Source organism: Aethalodelphis obliquidens, unplaced genomic scaffold, assembly GCF_003676395.1.
Source record: "Aethalodelphis obliquidens isolate GAN/ISIS:26980383/991018 unplaced genomic scaffold, ASM367639v1 scaffold4, whole genome shotgun sequence".
NCBI classification, from domain to species: domain Eukaryota; kingdom Metazoa; phylum Chordata; class Mammalia; order Artiodactyla; family Delphinidae; genus Aethalodelphis; species Aethalodelphis obliquidens.
Window position 1 is genome coordinate 40,735,398 of NW_020837948.1, and position 14,685 is coordinate 40,750,082.

A 14,685-nucleotide genomic window follows, 5' to 3' on the forward strand; every position below is an offset into this window, starting at 1 on the left:
ATGGGAGAAAAGAAAGGGCTGTGGTATTTATGAAATGCCTGAGGATTTGGAATTTTAGCGTTTAAAGAAGTGTAGCCAAGGAAGGCGTTTTAGATACGGCTTGACCAGAGCTCCTTGGAGGTGCTTGTGTGTTAGACGTCCTTATTCCCTCAAGCTGCCTATCTCTACGTGGACAGGCTTCAGGTAGAAGTGCTTCTCTTAACCCTGCTGTCTATTAGAATCACCTGGCCCATAACTCCCCTACCAGCACCTCCCCACCTCCACAATTCTGATTTAATTGGTCTGCGATGGAGCCCGGGGAATCGATGGCATTTAAAAGCTCCCCAGGTGATTCTGATGGGCAGCAGGTTGGGGGCTGTAGCGGCCTGACGCTAATTAGCTTCTTTGCTCCTCCTGGCTCCTGTGCGGGCAATTTACCAGCAGGGCCTGAGACTGACTTGGCCCCTTTGATCCTCTTTGGTCCCACCTGCCTGAAGAACGGGTGGATTCCGGTCTCTCTCTTCCTTGTGATGGGCGGCTTCTGCCTGCAGATGACCCTGTGGTCACCTAGGTCTGCCTAGAACTGGTGGAGGAGTCTGCCTAAATCCGGAGCAGGACCAACAGGCCCACTTGGCTGCAGATCTGACCACACATACTTCAACAGCCTGTCAGTGAGAAAGCTGTAACGTTTACCTCCCTCTCTTGGACTCCTGCTTCTATCAGTTTGAACAAACTCAGGTGGGGTAACTGGGGCGTCGTTTACTGGCTGCCTAAAGCCCCTCTACTGAAGTTCCAGAAACATCTGAATCATCTGCAAGACTGGCAGCCACTGGTGAGACTCATGGCCCTGTGCTGTCCTGCCATCAGGGCTCAGCAGCGTGCTGGCTGTGCTGGCTGGCGTGGGAGAAGGGAGCCTGCGACAGGTCTCCTGTATGTCCCGGTCACCTCACCCCAAAGCGTGGGGGCATCTCTACAAGGTCTGACCTGGAAAAGGAGTTTTGATAAACCTTTGATCTACCAGTGGATCTCCGGAGAGGTAAAACGACTTGTTTAAGGCAGTTTTCAGGCTTTATTGTATCTAAGCATCACCCAGGGAGCTTGTCCGGGAGCACAGATTCCCAGGGAAGGCCCTGGAGGGTCTGATGCTTCAGCTCTGGGCTGGGACCAGGAATCTGTACTTTTAAAAACTCTCTTTGGGTTATTCTGGTACAGGCAGAGCCCGTTCTGAGAAGTGTGGGTTCACAGAGCTGGGGAGTAGCAAACAGGACCTGAAGACAGGCCTCTGGATTCCTGTTCCAGTGCTAAGAAATCAGTGACTGGCGCAGGGAGGGTCACTGTGAATTTTTAAGTGTGGCTTTCGAGACTGACTCGTGGCTCACATCTAGACAGTGGCCGTGCGGCTGTTAACTTCATGAGCAACACAACCCCTTACCAGTTTCTCCTGCAGGAGCTTCAGACACTGATTTATGTGGCCAAGGTGGTCTTGTTCACATCTGATGGACTGGTTTTCTGTCCATTTTTGATGGTTCTCCATTTCCTTATATAGGCTCGTTGAAAGGGCATTAAATCTAGGGGGAAAAGTGGTTTGTTCTATCTTAATAAGTAAATTTAAACCTAAACCCAAAATTTATTGAAAAGTCTGCAGTTTTTTCGGATGAGGGTCCGTGTGCCCAGCAAGCACTTATGGGGTGAAGGGGGGGTGAGGGAGCACATGCTGTGTCCCTGCCCCAAGCTGGTGTTCAGCCCACCTGCTGACGACACCCATCTGCACCGCCCAAAATGCAAGTCCACACAGTGGCAGGAGTGCGCGCACGCAGAAAGGCCTGTGTCATCCACGCAGGCTTCCTCTCGGGGCCCAGGGCGCAGTGAGTGTGTGCAGAAAACTTACTTCGACAAGTCACTTAGCATGGTGTTACTCTATGGTAGAGGTTAGCACGCTTTTTCTGTACGGGTTAGATAGTAAATAGTTGAGGCTTTTCAGGCCATGTAGTCTCTTTTGCAGCCCCTCCACTGCCAGTGTAGTGGGAAAGCAGCCACAGATGACACAAATTAGCCTGGCTTGTTTATAAAGAAACAATGAGCATGGCTGTGGTCTGATCAAACTTTATGTACACTGAAATTTAAATTTCATATAACATTCACATGTCATGAGATATAATTTTCTTTTCTTTAAAAAATGATTAGAAAGTGTAAAAGCCATTCTTAGCTACGGGAAGACTGGCTAAGGGCGGTAGTTTGCCGAATCTTTGCTCTACAAGGGCCACTATGAGGTTGGGGAGGAGCTAGGCCAGAGAGGACTTGCGTTGTCTAGTAAAGGAGAGAACAGTCAGAGGGAGAAGCGGGGAGGGGAGAAAGAAGAGAGCCCCAGAAGGAATCTGGGGAAGCAGCGTGTCCAAGGGAGACACTTCTTGGCTGTCATCTCTGCTTTAGGCAAAATCTTCAGTAAAGTCCCCATGGTCACCAATGGATCTCTGTGAGTGGATTCTTTTGGGGGTGTTGGGGAGACTTAAAGAGATGCTGAGTTACTCATGTGAGGCAAAATCAGAAATAACAAGAGGTGTGCAGGAAGGAATCGCTGGCATCAAGTTGATGCACCCTAGGAGTGTGGATTCTCTGTTGTTGAGAAGGAAGGATTCTCAACAACAGAGGTAGATGGTATTACAGAGGTTAAATGATTGGAATCATGTATCAGCAATTTGAAAATTTACTGTGGAGAGGTTGAGAGTGTGAGAGGGGAATCCTCGTCTGCAATGACAGAAATACGGGATTGAGAAGAGGTGGGAGGGGGACTGGCAAGTAGTTTCTGTGTTATGTTTTCTGCTTGGGACCTGCTCTTGGTAAGAAGTTAATTTCAGACTCCCTTTTGGACTAGGCTAAATATTAGATTGGCAGGAACAATGCATGTTGTTTGTTGTTGAAAATATTCAGGACTCCCTTACAATGTGGGGTGACTTGAAATAATTTACTCTAATGATCAAGAAAAGTTACATGCAGCTAATTTAACTTGTGATATTTATCACTGGAAACTGCCTAAGGCATGCTGGACATACACTGCATGGATACACTTCTTTAGCTCTCCTGAAAAAGTGTTTGGACTAATAGTTGGAAAAGACAAGTGATGTGAGGCCACTTCCATTTTTATTTAGACTCTGGGTCACTCTGCAGTGTCTACAGACATTTTTGGTTGTCACAAATAGGAGGTGCTACTGACCTGTGGTGGGTAGAGGCCAGGATGCTGCTAAACATCCTACAGTGCACAGGGCAGCTCCACAGCTAAGAATTATCCAGCCCAAATGCTAATAGTGCCAAGGTTGAGAAACTCGGATTTGGATGATGAAAGCAAGGAATGGAAAGGTAGTTACTTTTCCAATACTTATATTTGTTGTAGTATGATAGTTAAATTCCGATCTTCATTTTTCACCTAGAAGGCATACCTGATGCAGATGAGTATCTCAACATTGAAGAAGATGAAGTTGGTTACTCTTCCTGTTCTTAGTCTAATCATGACTGCTGGCTGACAACAGGTGTTGGATCTCAGACAAATAAGCTCCCAGCTGATAGGTGGACAACCTCTTTTTCGCCAACTGTTACCTCTATCTGGAACATTCTTCTTTGGAATATACAATGGCTCCTGCCCTAATTTCATTCAGATTTATAGTCAAGCACCACCTTATCACAGAAGCTTTTCTTGTTTTTGACAACATTAAAAAAAAAAAATTTGTCCAACCTGACACTCCCTATTCCTTTACCCTTCTTTATTTTTCTCCAAAATGCTCATCATCATGTGATATATATTATATATATATCTTCTCCACTAGCACATGAAAGCAAGGATTTTGCTTTGTTCATGGCTGTGACTAATGCCTGGAATATAGAAAGTGCTCAGTTAAGTAGAGGTTGAATAAATGATTTATTATTTTTCATTGAATACCTTTTATTAGGACCATTCACAAATAACAAATCATAGACTTGTCAAGCTATTTAGAGACCTAATCTTTGATTTTCATCTTCCCTGGTCTCTGGTGGAAGAATTAATTAATAGTGATGGTTAAGGGGGACAGTAAATCTCCAGATCACTAAGAGGTGGCTTTACAATCAAGAATCCGTCCTTCAGTGCTCACCTTCACTGTGTAAATAAATGAGAGCATTTACTCTCATCACTGATAAAACATTAAACTCCCTCTGAAAATCAAGGAACCATTAAATGTACCCAGGTAATGTCTCTAGAGGGACATGGCAGTAATTGAAACTCTGAAATTAAAATAAACCATAAAGACCGAATTACTTCTTATGATCCTTATTACAAGGTTTTGCCTGCAATTGGAGACTCACTTTGCTGATAACCATCAGAAGTCAGATTCTGTCTGCTGGTAGTTTATTAAAATATGAAAGCATTATTTAAAAAGCATTCTCCTTGAAAGGTATAAAGCATAAAAACAGAGGTTTATGTAAATCTTTGTCTCTCTTTATACTTTTTCCTAACATAGTGGACATGGTTTACTAGGTAAGAATGATTTTTCTGTTAATTATAACATACAGTTATTGTGTTAATTGTATGTTAATTTTAACATACAGTTAAAATCTCAATAGGATGAATTTATCTAGTATGACGCTCACATTTTAGTTCCCAAATCTCCTATACAAGTGGTTATGGGAGCACTTCAGTCAGATATAGTTAGATACAGATAGGTAGCTAGGTAGATAGATGGCTAGGTAGATAGATTGATAGATAGCTTTTTCTTTCCTTTTTCCTCTAAACACAAGTCAGACTTTTAAATTATAACCAGAGACCTCGCTAGGATAAATGTGAGATAAAGGCTGTTTTTTTTTTTTTAAATTTTCATACTAATGGTATCAGGTTAAAATGTACACCAAGTTCAATTATAAGGGAGAAAGTTACAGAAAACTAAAAGAAAATTTAACAGGGCTCTATAGACATAACCGGAGCCCAGGGTAGAGAGCTGTGGCGAGAGTGAATGGTGAGGGCAGTGTATGGGGCTTGGAATATTCCAGTGACCTCCCTGGTTCTGGATGACATACAAAAATGAGGACATAGCTCCATCCTGGGCTAGTTTTACCAGTTCACTTATGTCTCAAACCCAGTTGTCTTGCATTCAACAATCTGTTGCATGAACTTTTTTAGAAGACATGAACATTTTGAATTCTTGGAAACTGTTACTATTACCAGGCTCTCAAGAATTCAGATGGTGGCTCTAACCAAATGGGAATATAAAAAGATTTAGTGCTCTTTGATGGGCTGTAAACACAGAAGATGTTTTCATTTTTTGTAATCATATGTGAAAAAGGGCTTTAGACTTGGTACTATTGCTTCTTTAGAGATTGAGTCTAAGAGTCTTAGTTTCATGTCAGAAGCAAGAAATAAATTTCAAGAAACTTTTTTCTGCTAAGTTTATACCAATATATCTTAAATTAATTTCTTCTCAATGTTCTGTGATTTCTAATTAGTGAGACTAATTAAAAAGCAATTCCGACTCCACTCTAATACAAAGACTTGTTAATTGTTCATTCTAAATTGTACTTGAGTTTAAATATCAGTACCTTTATAGCCTCATACCATCATAGTTTTGAGCACATGTGATTTTTCCCTTCCCTAAATTTCTGTAGCACAGTTAGTTTACTACAGTAGGTGGAATTATGAGATGGAGACATCACAAACTGACAAAAATAACCTGAGATTTGGAGTCAGAGACTTTCTAGCTGTGTGACTTTGGGTAAATTGTTTAATTTCCATGACTATAAGTTTCCTTGTCTTTAAAGATAAGACCCAGACTGCAGAGCTGGGTGTACCTGCACATCTTGAGCACTTAGGGATCGGTAGGCATTTAAAAATGGCAATGAATATTTATTATTTCTGCCTACTGATATATCTCATTTAACACCATCACAACTTTTACTTTACCTGTTATGAGCGTGTCACTTATTTATGTGTTTTCTCCCCCACTGTATATGGCCATGATTATGTCTTTGGATATTCCAAAACACAACTTACATATTATAGGTGCTTTAAACATACATTCATTCACTGGCTTCTATTTGTGTCTGAATGTGCTGGGTGTGAAGGATACAAAGATAAATGAGACAGGTCCTTGCTCTGGTCCACTTTCTACTGTGGTAGCATTTTCAAAGCTGTGTGGTAAGGTTTGACTCTATGCATTTGCTTCATTCACCGAATGCTTTTTCTTATAAATCACTATCAACTGAACAGCGTCAGCAACAAGAGCTATCCAGGGAGTGACTGGTCGGTGCTGACCAGCCCACCTCTTGCTGAAAGACAGCCGTAGTTCATGATGGCTGAGACTCTTGCTCTATAAGCACTCAGTTGTCAGCTTAGGACATTACTTAGCTGAACATCTGACTAAGGCCCTTCTGGAAAGAGAAGGCTCAGTGCAGGGGTCCCGTTGCACAGCCTGTGCATTTTCTTTGTCAAGTCTAGTGATCAGTGCCAAAGTCCCAAAGATTCACTAGAAAACCCCAAGAGAGTTCTGTGGCTTTTAAGTTCAATATAAAATATGTTCAGTTGACCATTAAACTTGAATTTGTTAAAGTTTCTAAATGCGAAAATTGCTCAGTTAAACTTACACTTTAATGTTATCAAAAGAGTTTAATCCCTTTGTTCAGAAACAGTTGTTTCTTAAAAAAGTAAAGCAAATTCTATACCCCATCCACTTTGCTTTGAGAAGTGCTCTGACTGAAAAGAAGAAGAAGAAAAAAAAGAGCCCTACCTGCCTTACTTTCTCTTTGAGCAAAATACTTTGCAATACATAGCTCAGTCAAAGGGTTAATATCCCTAATGTGAAGGAATCCTACCAATTGATAAGAAAGTGATGAAGATAAATGGTAAGAATGGGCAATTCACAGAAAAGGAAATTCAAAGGGTGAAGGGAATGCAAATGAAAACAAGAGATGCTATTTTTTATCCTTTAATTGGCACATATTAAGAAGAATATCCATCGTGGATGAGAATGTACAGAAAGATCTTCTCATGCATTGCTGGTGTGAGTAAATTGCTACAACATTTTTAGAAAGAAATTTATAAAAATTAATAAAAACATAAACTCAGACCTAAGAATCTTGCCTGTAGAAATAAAAGCACCTATATCTAAGGAAATTTAAGGATATGCACACAATAATTTTTGTTTGTGGTAGCTATAAACTGGAAAGAATTTATTCATCAATAAGATAAATGAGTGAATTAATTATGACATATCTGAAAGTTAAAATATTATGCAGCTGTAAAAAATAATGCTAGAAAAATATTCACTGATCTAGAGAGAGATATCCAAGATGTCCTGGAAAAACACAAATTATTGAGTAATGTGTATAGGATTTATTTTAAAAACCCATGCTCTCTCTTTGTATATAATGTATGTTATATATATTATATATGTATATACATAAAATCTCCCTTTTCTGTTACATATTTATATTAATGAGGGGGAAAGTGAGGAAGGATACACCCCTGGTGTTAGCATTGGTTACATTACGAAGCTTGAATGGTGACCTCTATTTTCAACTTTGCCTTATTTTATTTGTTATAATGAATGCATATTACTTTCTAATTTAAAAGAGTCAATTGTGTAATTGAATTACTAGAGCTTATAAGTGTTTGCCTGGGGAAAAAAATCTCGTTTATAAATTCACTACTACCTACTGTAATGCTAATGAAATTTTAAGACTTCATTATTTAAAGTGAGAGAAAGATTCCAGTTTATACTGTTACAAAAGTGTCCAGATGCAGATTTAACTATTTAGATGATTCATCTGTAAGCCGATTTCCCACTGGACTGCAGGTGGAAAAAGTATGCAGCACCTGCAGTGAAGCAGTCAGCCCTAGATCTCAAACATTTCCTTTTCCCCTCTTTTCTATTTGTTAATATTCTTGATCCCTTTAAGCCAGTCTTCCACTCCAGATTATAAGTCCCTTTCCTCCCCCAGTAAAATCCCTTCTTAAATTATACTTCTAGAAACAGTTTACTTTTCTATTTCTCCTTTGGACACTTTTCTCTAACTTAATTCTAAGCTAAAGGGATTAGATCAATCATGACACAGATATTTACTGAGCACACTCATTGTGTTAGAATTTAAGAACCTGCTTTTTTAGAATATGAAGAAAGTAGGTATTTTCTGTTTACCCAAGACACCTACTTCTCTGAGTTTTAGTGATGACTACTGTTGTTCATCAATTTCTAAGACACACGTTTTTCCTAACTTAACATCTCGGAAATTGGGAGGTGTCATAAAATGATAGCATGCTATGGTTTAATTGTTAGCTTCATGTCTTCGAGGTACAAGAATGTAATGGTATATCTTATAGTCAATGGCACTTAGATTTAATGAGATACGGTAGAGATGGGGAAAAATGGAGAAAGAGTATGCTCAGAATACGATTTGACCAAGGCATTAAGCTCAAGTGTTGTGGGACAGAGAGGAAAAGAACAAGAATAGAAGGAGCAGTAAGGGGGTATCATCTAAGTGCCTAGAATTTCCCTTTGCCTGAACCATGGTGTCAGGAAATGGTGGTCATTTAAATAAGGAAGGAGGATTTGAGGATAAGGAGGCCAGTAATCTGAATGTTTGTGGCATCTTGTCTCCTTAGTTGCTCTCTCCATTGTACAGGGGAAAACTCAGTGTAATGTGGGATAGAGACCAGTATTAAAATAGGGAGACTGTAAAGAACTAAGGAGAGGGTCTTAGAAGAAATCATTAAAAAAAAGCTTGTGAATCAAAGTTTTTAAAAAATTATTTGATAATCTTGTGGAATCAGTGTATGTTCAATAGTGCTTTACATTGAGGCATTTTAATGTACGATTGATAAGTTAAAATTATACTCTATCAGAAAGTATCATTTTAGTTGAGATATTATACAAAAAAAGAGAATGACAAATTAATATATATATATTTTAAAATTAAGAATATTGTATAAATTACTTTAGTGTAAAATATTCTCTGCATCAGTTTGTTGCTTTAATTCTTGGACAGGTTCAAATTCCTGGGATAGGATTTTATTTAATGCCAATGCTTTCATTAAGCAAAACACTTTGGAATGCATTAAACAATTAAAAATCTTCCATTCACTTACTTGAACTCCAAAAGGTTCATTTCTTGGTGATAATCCCTCTGGACCATCTTTAAATTTGAGAATTGCTCAGAACTGGAAGCCTCTATCTTTCCTAAGAGCTGCATTACCTAATGAAAGTACAAAAGGCAGATTTTTTGTGTGTGAACAAAACCACTAGCACTTACGTTAATTATACTTTATTCCTAAAGGAGCCCAGAATAAAAGTCCAGCTTTGAGCCTAAAGCATGTCTGCATTTGAAAATTATTTTTTTCAAAGGAACGATTCAACAGTTATAGCACTATCTTCAGGGAAAGAACAATAGGGGAGTGTTCCATTCTGCTGTCTATAATGTTCTTTCTGATAATAGATTACTGATGATGTGACAAAAACATGCTATTGACATTAGCTTATCAGTTTGTTAATTTGATTATTTCTTTACTTTCTGTCTCCCCAGTTACAACGTAAGCCACTCTAGCCTGTATCACCACTGTATCCTCAGTGCACATTAGATGACCAATGGTAGATGCTCACCAAATGCTATTGAATAAATGCTTAAGTGCACAATTGCAAAGAAAACACCTGAGTGGCCTAAGATCAGACCTCAGGAATTTCCAGGTAGGATTCTGACAGGAGCACAGGTAAATCCCAAGTGAAATGACTTATGGCATTTTAAACAGGAAAAAACAAGCTCATGTTTGGAAGTTAGGGTAAAAGCGCCTTCCACATTGCTGGAAGCATTGAAGAAGTTCTTTAGGTAAAAGGACTGGATTGGGAAATAGATGCATGATTATGCAGCCCATAATCATGTCAAAAGTAATCGCTGTCAAGGGGAATGAAACTACATGATAGCTTTTGGCCAAACTCAAGTGCTGAAAGAGATGGTCATGTGGGGGTGAGTGGGTACTTAAAATCCAAGTTCTCTTAGAAAAGGAAGAGGTGAATAATAGAAGGATTTGAATAGGTAAATGTTGGGTGGGCAACCGACATCACACGATTGGTTATTTATACGAGATACATGTAAAACAGGCTACTTATAGAAAGTACACTGAAAAGCAGAATTGTTTACAATGAAGCATGGGCAAATTAAGCATGGCCAAAGCAAAGGAAAAGAAAGCAGGCAGAGCAACATCATTAGATAAAATGTTATTCAAGGCAAAATACGTAAAAGGGAACAAAGATCATTTTATAGGTAAAAATCATTCTTTCTAAAATACACAGTGAAAAATAGTTTTGAAACTTTACCTTATATATTGAGCAGTTGTAGAGTTACAAGGATAAACTGAGACAATGTATTACAGATTTTAAATGACTTCTCTTGACTTGTCAAATAAGTAAAATATAAATAAGTATATAAAAAGATAGGACAAATATAGTTTATTTATACATTTACATGCCAAACAATCAAACTTGCAAACAGAAAACACTCATTCTTTCCCAGTGCCCACTGAGCATTTACAACTAAGTACACGTGACTACAAAGAAACTCTCAAATTATTCCAAAAAGCAGGAAAAGCAACTAACTACACTGCATTTACACTAGAAATTAATAAGAAAAGTATAAAGAAACAAGAATCTAACCATTTGAGTAAAAAAAACTTTAAAAATTCTATTGTTTAATTCCCCAGTGTTTCACATGAAAATGCCTCTCAGGTCACCTACAATAAAGGGCATATTATGGCCAAGGGCCTTGACTGCTGTGCTCAAAACCCATCACCATCCCTTTCCCACCAAATCATCAGGCCCTGACACTTTCAGAAGTAAAGCTACCAAATCCTTAATGAATAGATAATTATAATGCTCTTTAAACTGTTACAGAAGGGGTGGGATAGGGAGGGAGACGCAAGAGGGAAGACATATGGGAACATATGTTTATGTATGACTGATTCGCTTTGTTATGGGGCAGAAACTAACACACCATTGTAAAGCAATTATACCCCAATAAAGATGTTAAAAAAAAAACAAAACTGTTACAGAGCATAGAAAAAGAAGAGAAATTTCCAAATTATCTTAATCAAATCAGTGCAACATTGATTCCAAAATCTGAAAAAGATTGCACAAAAAATGCCCCTGGAGACTAATCTCATTTGTAAACATTGATGCCAAATTCTTAAATAAAATATCAGCAAACAGTGTTCAGCCGCCCAATGGAAAACACATCATAATCAAGTGCAACTGATTCTTTTTTTAAAGTAAGGATGGTTTAATAATAGGAAATTTAGGGCTTCCCTGGTGGCGCAGTGGTTGAGAGTCCGCCTGCCGATGCAGGGGACACGGGTTCGTGCCCCGGTCCAGGAAGATCCCACATGCCGAGGAGCGGCTGGGCCCGTGAGCCATGGCCACTGAGCGTGTGCGTCCGGAGCCTGTGCTCCGCAACGGGAGAGGCCACAACAGTGAGAGGCCCCCGTACCGCAAAAAAAAAAAAAAAAAGGAAATTTATTAATACAAATAATTATGCTAGTATAGGAGAAAACTGACATTATTTGCACAAATGCTACAAAGTTATTTAACATAATTCATAATTACTTTTTAAAATTGAGATATGATTGACATTTAACATTGTGTTAGCTTTAGTTGTAGAGCATGATTTGATATATGTATATACTATAAAATGAGCACCACAATAACTTAACATCCATCACCTTACAATTTTTTTCTTGTGATGAGAACTTTGAAGATCCACTCTCTTAGCAACTTTCAAATACACAATACAGTATTGTTAACTATAGTCATTATGCTGTACATTATATCTACAAGACTAATTTATTTTTATAATCTTTCTTGATTTTCACAACCTTAGTAAAATAGGAACAATTGCATATTAAACAGACTTATTGAGAAAACTTACTTCCTCCATCACAGGAGAGACACTAGGAACATTTCTGTTAAAGTCAGGAACAAGACCAGGATGCCCACTATCGCTGCTTACTATTTAATATTGCACCAGAGTTATTATTCAAAACAATTAGAAAAAAGAAATTGTGTGTATAAAATGGAAAAAGATGAGGTCAAATTATTATTGTTTAAAAATCATATGATTGTGTGCCTGGAAAAACCAACTGAAAAATTATTATAATCAAGAGAATTCACTGAAGTATAAAATTAATACAGCCTTTATAACACACAACTAACAACTAGTTAGAAGATATAATGAAACCCCCATTACAGTAAACTAAAAAAAAAGATGATGAAATCTCAAAATACATTTAAGATGTTGCCTAACCTACATGAGGAAAATTTGAAACCACTCCTGAAGGATATAAAAGTGAACCTGAACAAACAGGAAGTATGCTGTCTGTGTTCTTGGATAAAACACTCAGCATTATGACTATATCAGTTCTAAAATTAATTTATAAATTTAACATGATTTCAATAAAAATTAAGGCAGAGTTATTTGTTGATTTATTTGCTGGAACTAGACAGGCTGATTTTAAAATCATATGCAAAAACAAACAGTTATCACCAGGAAAAGACAAAAAGGAAAGCAGTGGAAGGGACTAGCCCTACCGGATAGTAAAAATACTACAAGGTCTCAGTAATTAAAATAATAATTAAGACACATCCTATTCTAGGGAAAACTCCAAACTCCAAGAATTTAAATATAAACAATAAAGCCATGAAAGTGCTTGAAGAAAATATGAGCAATTCTTTCAAGCCTTTGTGTGGGGAAGCTCGGTCTAAATGTGACTTAAAATTCCAGAAGCCACATACACAAAAAAAGACTGATAAATTTGGCTACAAATAGAGAACATATGCATATCAAAAGTCAAAAGACAACACAGTGGAAAAATGTATTTGCAGCTCATATCATCTCCCTAACATATAAAGAGCTCCTAGAAATTGAAAAGAAAAATAACCCAATAGAGAAATGAATAAAAGCTATGAACAGACAGCTCACTGGAAAAGAAATACAAATAGTTCTTGAATATATGAAAAGATGTAATAAGAAAGGCTAATTAAAATACAGAGATGCTATCTTTTTCCTTTAAAAAAGGGCAAAATTCAAAAGTCAAACACTCATTGATGAGGCAATGGGGATATAGGACATTTTATACATTGTCGGTGGATATGCAATATGGTAAAAGCCCTGCAGAGAGCAAGATCTTTCAAAATAACAAACACAGGTACCTTTGGCCCAGCAATCCCACTTCTGGGTATTTATTCTACAGACATACCTACAGACACACTAAATAACATAAGTGCAAGTTTATACATTGCAGCAATGTTTGAAAGAGCAAATTAGTGAAAAGAATCCAAATGTTCATCTATGAGAGACTGGTTAAATGAGGCATTATACACAGAGGGAGAGTACACAGCTGTGAAAAAGAATGAGGAAACTATGTATTGATAGGGTAGATCTCTAGGATATGTTTGTTTAGTTAAAAAAAACAAACAGGTGCATAGTAATACACATATGTTTTGTGTAAAAAGGAAAAAAATATATATTTGTTTTTGCTTCTATCTTTTTAAAGGCATACTGAAAGGATTCACAACAGACTAATAAAAAATGTTACCTGTGAGGGGCATGAATGGTTGTGATAACTGGTGACAGAAGTGGGAGTGAAAATTCTTGGGGTGTATTTTCTCGTATAGTTTTGATTTTGAATCATATGTATGTATAATCTTAGAAAAACTAAGGAGAGGGAACTAGAGTCTAATATCACCTTTGAAGTTAGATGCAAAATTAAATACTGAATTATTACAAAGACTGTATAGCTTTCATTATAGAAATTCCAGAATGTTTCAGCATTGGGAAATGCTCTGACATAGCACATTAGAAGGCCGAAGAAATAAATAAGCTAACAAACAGAAAGCCAAACCAAAACACAACCATGCTGAGTTAGGCATTTGTTAATGTCCAAAAGGTGTTTTATAAAATTAAATGTTCAGTTCTAATAAAAACTAAGTAAAGTAGGATTGATGGATACTTCCTTAATTGTTGGATACTTACTTAATACTTCCTTAATAAGTCTGATAAAAATATATCAAACCAGTAGCCAACAGCAAACAACAAAGACATTTCCAGTGTAATCAGGAACAAGATAAGCTGCCTTCTTTGACCTCTTTTATGTAACAGTGTTCCAGAAGTTCTGGTCAAGGCCTTAAGAAAAAAGTCATGAAGTTTTACCAGAAAACTAGAGATAAAACTGTTATGATTTGTTGTTGATATGATTATCTTGAAAAACTGAGGGAATCGACCCAAAAACTATTAGGACTAATGAGATGGGTTTGTAGGAGGATGGACGAGCCTGGTGGGGCTGGAGTGAACTGTGTGCCCCTGTGCACCTTCCACTCTTGATGAACTGGCTCCATGAACAAATTAACAGCAAGATTTCATCTCCCCCAATTCCCAAAGAATTTCCACTTTGTTCTGCCCAAATGACTTCAGAGGAGATGTGTTTGCCTCACATAAAGTACGTGACAAAGTGGGGCATGGAAGAGTTTGCATTGGCTCCTTTCAGTAAACCATTGCCTGGGAAGGTGAAAAGGGGGAGAGACATTTCAGGCAAAAAGAGCACAGAGAACATGGATGCAGTGCAGTATCTTGGAGTGAGTGGGACCTACCTACAGGTAGCTCAGTGTCACTGGGTCTAAAGGATGAGCCAGGAAGCATGAGGGTGAGCTGTAG

General features: G+C 37.9%; 1 protein-coding gene across 1 annotated transcript in view; it reads right to left on the reverse strand.

The window, feature by feature from the left end:
* Positions 1 to 14,685, reverse strand: part of FAM81B (family with sequence similarity 81 member B) — a 49,852-nt gene that overhangs the window by 2,372 nt on the left and 32,795 nt on the right. Inside the window, 2 exon segments of the mRNA XM_027101251.1 lie at positions 1,412 to 1,547; positions 9,080 to 9,186. Of these exon segments, the coding sequence (XP_026957052.1) occupies positions 1,412 to 1,547; positions 9,080 to 9,186 (243 nt within the window).